Source organism: Hetaerina americana, unplaced genomic scaffold, assembly GCF_022747635.1.
Source record: "Hetaerina americana unplaced genomic scaffold, ioHetAmer1.1.p SCAF_6, whole genome shotgun sequence".
Classification (NCBI taxonomy): domain Eukaryota; kingdom Metazoa; phylum Arthropoda; class Insecta; order Odonata; family Calopterygidae; genus Hetaerina; species Hetaerina americana.
Genome location: NW_027287205.1, coordinates 76858432 through 76864467, shown reverse-complemented (window position 1 = coordinate 76864467; position 6036 = coordinate 76858432). Strand labels below are relative to the sequence as shown.

General features: G+C 37.2%; 1 protein-coding gene across 1 annotated transcript in view; it reads left to right on the top strand.

The window, feature by feature from the left end:
• The first annotated feature begins 124 nt into the window (after window positions 1-124).
• Window positions 125-6036, top strand: part of mei-9 (DNA repair endonuclease XPF mei-9) — a 32448-nt gene continuing 26536 nt past the window's right edge. The window contains exons 1-3 of the mRNA XM_071593540.1: window positions 125-236; window positions 342-521; window positions 2968-3148. Coding sequence (XP_071449641.1) covers window positions 169-236; window positions 342-521; window positions 2968-3148 — 429 coding nt within the window. The 5' untranslated portion in view covers window positions 125-168. The remainder of the gene's footprint in view (window positions 237-341; window positions 522-2967; window positions 3149-6036) is intronic.

Below are 6036 nucleotides of genomic sequence, written 5' to 3'. Positions count from 1 at the left end.
AACAGGGTGTACATGATTGATGAAGGGTTTATGCTTATTTATATCACCAATTCTTGAAATAGGGGTGATATTACAATCTTTGAGAAACTGAAATTTTTTCTCCCATCACTGAAGTCTATTGTTTACAAAGGATATTCATTTTGAAATATTTGGAAAATATCTTTCAAAATGTTAGAATTTGAGAATCAAATGCTTCTGGACATATTGAATGAAGATGGGTTATTGGTGGCTGCTCGGTGAGTATATATTACGTTCTTTGTTGTGAATTTCAAGAAAAAATTGGATTATTATTGCTTATAAATCATCCAGATATCCGAGAGATTTTTAAATGTTTGTTTCAGTGGCTTGGGTTTGGATCAAGTATTTCAGTCCTTAGTTAAAGTGTACAGCGATGAAGGAAATCTTGTCATTGTAATTGGTGCATCACCTACAGAGGAGGAACATTGTCTGGCCCAAATGGCCCTGAGTGGTGTTTCACCCATGCCAAGAGTTATTACATCTGAAGTACTTGTCTCTGAAAGGTATGGCAAACAACTCCTTGTGCAAACATCCTCACTCAAATTTATTTTATGTGCTTGAGAAACTTCTTGAAGGACTCTTATATCCCTGTGTAACTGAAGTTAAAGGAAACATTAATGTACTTGTAAGCTACATACATGAATTCAGTCTTGAGCTTGAGTAGAGTGGAAGGAAAGGAAATGAAAAAAATTCAAATTAAACAAATGCATAGTGATTAATCCAGGCCTTGGTTTCAGCAGTTTTACTTTCATGTTAAGGTGAAAAAATAATGATAAATTGTTGAAACCATTGTCAGGGTTAAGAATGAAGTGTGGAAAAACTATAAGAATTAACTAGTTTAATATAATATATTCATTTCTACAAAGTTAAGCCTGATTTCTTTGTTATGGATGAGTAAAGCTTATGTTCATAATTTACAGTGAAATCATAAAAAAATAAGCTATAATAGAATGAAGATAAAGGTCGTGAAGGCTTAGGAGACTACAATTTCCGTAATAAACTTCCCATTTTAATCTGCATGAATGATGCTCATGGTATAGCAAAAGCTGTTATATGTGCTATTCACAATTATATACAGCAGGGAGTGTTAGAAAATGAAATGTAGAGGAGCATTTCTCTAAAGAGGAGCGATTTTGGATGCATAGGAGATTATTGGTTTTGCCCTTTCTTGTATTGTTGGTGAATCGTGTGGGGGATAATGACTTCTCAAATCAGTTTGTAATCTCTCTAATTTTCTCAAAAATGCTAATCTGTCAGTGTTATGGGGTATTCTGATTATTTTCCAGATTTTACCAGTTACATCACATGTCAGACACCTTACAATAGGTTTAATCAGACATGAGTAAGGATGTCTTCAGGGTCAGCAGATTATTTTAACCCCCTCTTTGCAGATTTTGTTTTATTTGTTTATCAAATCATCAGGATTGGTTGGTTATAGCTCTTCATAGATCTCTTACTGTTGCCATCCTCTTCAGTTTAAAATCAGACTACAATCCTTATCCTCCATTATCTGTTTTATGTACTCCAACATAAGTTGCCCTCTATAGTTTTTTCTACCATCCTTTCCAGGACTGAGATTGCCAACCCCATATGCTGCAGCAGATGGCCAGCCCTCTTTTCCACTCGTCTGTGTTTTTGCTTACTTGCCTATTTTCCTCACTTTCCGCACTTTCTGATTCATCAGTCAATGTATCCAGCTTTGTGTAGCTCTACATCTCTAGAGCCTCCAGCCATTTCCTGTTTGCCCTCTTGTCCATATCTAATCATCATGTAACAAATGTACTCCACAGAGCAGCTTTGTTATCAGTACCATATCGGTGGAGTAGGAAGTTTAAAGTATCCTTTCAATTGTTAAAAGCAATCTTTGTTTTGAGTGTACTACTCATTGTTCCTCTTGAATCTCTTCCATCTGAAGTTACTTTGTTTCATAAGTAGCAAACTTCTTAACAGTTTTTCTAAGAATACTCCATTGAATATATTCCAGGAATCAATCTCTCCCGGCGATGATGACTCCTGTTTTTTTCTGATTCAGTTTCAGGCTGTAATATTTGTTTAGGACATATTACATGTTTGTAAAAATCTCAGTCAACTCCTCATCAGTCTCTGACAGAGCCACAATCTTTCATCAGTTAACTCAAGAAATGTGATCTCATGTCCCAAGGGATTCATCATTCCCTCTATCTGCTTTAAGTTATTCATCGGTTTCCATCTATACATTTACAATGATGACCTTTTGGGGCAAGTGAGCAATCCTGTCCTTCCTCTTCCATCTCAATTTCCTTGCGTGTTCCACCCATTATCACTGCCTTCTCGTCTCCCTGCAAATTCTACTTACTGTCCTCTCCTTTAACTTGACTAGTTTCATGTGATAGTGTGAGTTGCTATTGCCTTGCTATGCTATTGAAGGTTTTCTTCATGACCACAGCAGCTATTTTTGTTGCCTTTTCTTTCTTGATTCTTTCCTCAACAATCAGTCTTAAAGATTGCAAGTTTAAAATAACAATTTTACTCTTTCATGTACACTTGAAAATACAACAGAATAAGAGTGAAATTAGGCAGCACTGAAAAATAATTTCCTTGTGCTAGGGTTGCCTGTGCTGGTAACAGCAGAGTCAAATCTTGGATACAATCCTTTAGCGAAACCAGTAGATTGAGTATTTGAAAAAATATTTGCCTGTGAGAAGTTTGGAAAGGATGCTCTTGCCGTTCATTGTGTTAACTAGTAGATGTTTGGTTTAGATATTTTCTTATGGCTAATTACCATGTAATTGTTACCAAATTGATGGTTTATACTCATAAGCACATTGAAGATACAGTTACTGATGGCCCTTCCTAGACTTTTCATAACGTTCTTTAGTATTTATTCTTAGTGTTGCCAAAATCAATTTTTTATACTATATAGGAGCATATGGTCATGTTTAAAACTTAATAACATTGTCCTTAAACTAGGGAAACCTTCTACATGGGCGGTGGTGTTATTTTTGTATCAGCTCGGATTCTAGTGGTTGATTTGCTGAAGGGAAGAGTACCTCTGGATCATGTAACTGGCTTCTTGGTGTGCCGTGCCCATCGTATATTGGAGTCTTGCCAGGAGGCATTTGCATTGCGTCTCTTCAGGCAAGGAAATAAGGTGAGTGCAATTTATTTTGCGTGCAAAATATTTTTTAGTAAGGAAATTGTGATGGACGATTAATTAGGCAGCTAATATGTACAGTCGTTTTCACAAAAGACTTGAAAAAAGTCAACAGTGTCAATAGAAATTAGTTAGTCTGTGAAGGTGGAAGGTTGTAGTCATTATGAAATTTGCCAACCATTATAGTATTGAGATTACTGGAGTGATAGTCATAGAGTAATATACAGTGCAGGGGTCGAGGGGTTGACATAATATTGACTAAAACGTTAGGAAAAAGCATTGTCAACATAGAGCAAGCAATGGCTAGAATATTACTGATAAAGACAAAAGCAGAGTTGAAGAACTTGGTCATTGTTCAGGTATGCATGTCTCCAAGCAATCATAAGGAGGAAGAAGTGAATAGGATATGCGATCTGTTAGAGGACATAATTGCTTGTGTTCCTGCCAGGAAACTTTTGATTGTGATGGGGGATTGAAATGCAGCAACAGTAAGCAGAGAAAGAGGTGGTGATGAGGTGAGGGACTTCAGTTTAGGTATGAGGAATGACTGAGAAAGTGAAAGTGAGATGGGTAAAATAAAGCAAAAGAAGCGTGGTGGAAGACACAGTGCAAGGATATGGAAAGTTTGCAGAGCAAGGGTGAAATTAGTGCACTATACAGCAATGTTAAATCACTATTGGCAAGTGAGAAGGGAAGATCTGTGCTAATAGTTAGAGATAAGGCGGGTAAGATAATAGTTGACCCAGAAAAGATCCAAGAGAGATGGAAAGAATGTATAGAAGCACTGTTTAGGTAAAGGACTTTGGCAACAAGGTTAGACATAGAAAGAGAACCTGACGTAGATGAAGATAGCTTAAGTCCTAGCATACTCGATGATGAGATAGAGAGGGTATTAAGGGAGAAGAAATCAAGTAATGCCATGAAGGTAGACAACATTCCTGTGGAACTACTAAAAGGGTTAGGAAAATGTGGTAGGAAGAGTCTGTATGGGCTGATTCGGAGTATCTATGAGGAAGGAATCCGGCCGGAAGACTTCGTGAGATCAGTGTTAGTTCCTATTCCGAAAAAGGTAAAGGCTACATCATGTGAGGACTACAGAACAATATGTTTGACTTCCCACGCAGCTAAAGTTATTCGCAGGATCATCAACAAAAGGATGAAGAGCAAGCAAATGATTACATAGGAGATGATCAGTTACGGTTTAGGAAGGGGAGAGGTATGTGCGATTCCTTTGCAGTAATGAGATCACTAATCAAAAGGAATATAGACTACAATCAGGACGTATTTTCCTGTTTCACAGATTTTGGAAAGGCTTTTGATGGAGTGATTTGGGAAAACTAATGAGTGTATTGCAGAAAATAGGAATAGATTGGAGAGACAGGAGGCTAATTGGCAACTTGAACATGTTTCAGACTGCTCAGGTGCAAGTGGGAGATGGGAAGTTTGGATGGGCAGTGTTATGAAGGGGAGCAAGGCTGGGTTGCCCGTCATCACCGATGCTGTTCAATGTATACGTATGCTGAGGAAATTATTGAAGAGGCATGGGAAGAACTAGAGATAGGTATGAAAGTTAGAGGGGAATTCGTAAAATTGCTGAGTGAAAATTCAGTGCGATAGATATAGGATGATAATCAACATAAATAAAACAAAGGTAATGCAATTTTACAGAAAGAGAAAGGCCAAGGTTAACATTTAAATAGGAGTGCAAAAACTAGAGCAGGTGAAAGTTTTTGTATCTCGGAAGTGTTTTGGACCAAAATAGTCATAGTAGTAGAGATGTAAGGAAAAGAATCAAACTAGGCAAAGAGGCTTTCACAAGGAGGTGCAAGTTGATGACAGGGATGTTGAGGAAAGGCTCGTCAAAACTTTGATATGGAGCATAGTTATGTATGGTGTGAACACATGGCCACTGAAGGAGGAGGGTAGACATACATTGAAGACTTTTGAAATGTGAATATGGAGAAGTTGAAATGGACGGGAAGGAAAACAAATGAGGAAGTGCTAGGTATGGTGGGCAAGGAGAGTTGATTGTTGGGAGAGATCCTAATGAGACAAAAAATGGATGAAAGGCATATTGATCGGCAGTGGGATGTTGAAAAATGAAATAGAGGGAAGAATGTAAGGCGAAAGAGAAAAGGGCAGGAATAGGATAGGGATGTAGGACAATGTGATAGGAGGAAGGAAGTACACACAGATGAAGAGGGACTTGATGTAGAGTGGGACGTTGGGTTGTGTTCTGTTAGGATAAACAAAATATTTATTTGGTAGTTGTGTCTATCCAAACCTACCTTAACCTGTAGATTACTTAATAAACAAAAATTATAGGATTGAAAAGTCTGGGGGTCCTTGGCCATTAATTGTTAAGGGGGGAGAGAAAAGGAGTGGGATGAGAAAAAACTGGAGTTATAAAAGGGAATTGGGAACTCATCTGACTCAATCACTCTCTTAGGAATGTATTGCAATTATATGGATCTGCAGCATGAAGTGGTTTTTCATAATTATTAACCAACATTATTTTCTCCTCAAGGAAAGTTATTCATAAAAATTTTTTTATCAAGCATAACATAAATGCACTTTTAAAAGGTATGTATATGTGCTAATATAGGCGGCGTCATCACAACTTCCTTTTCTAAAGGGGTTTTGCTTCATAAAAAAAGAAGTTATGTTGCTGCACCCTGTATTTGGAGGAAAAACAAATGCGTTGGAGTTAATATAAGATAGATATTTTTAAAACTTGCAAGGAATCAAAAATTCCAAAATCTTGTTTTTTAGTCCTTTTAAAAACTTCCTGGGGCAGAACTCACACATTACCTGTTTGATGCAAAACTGCTTCCATTTTATTGTGTTTTAACATAATCCTACCATTATAGTAACTGAAAGCATGG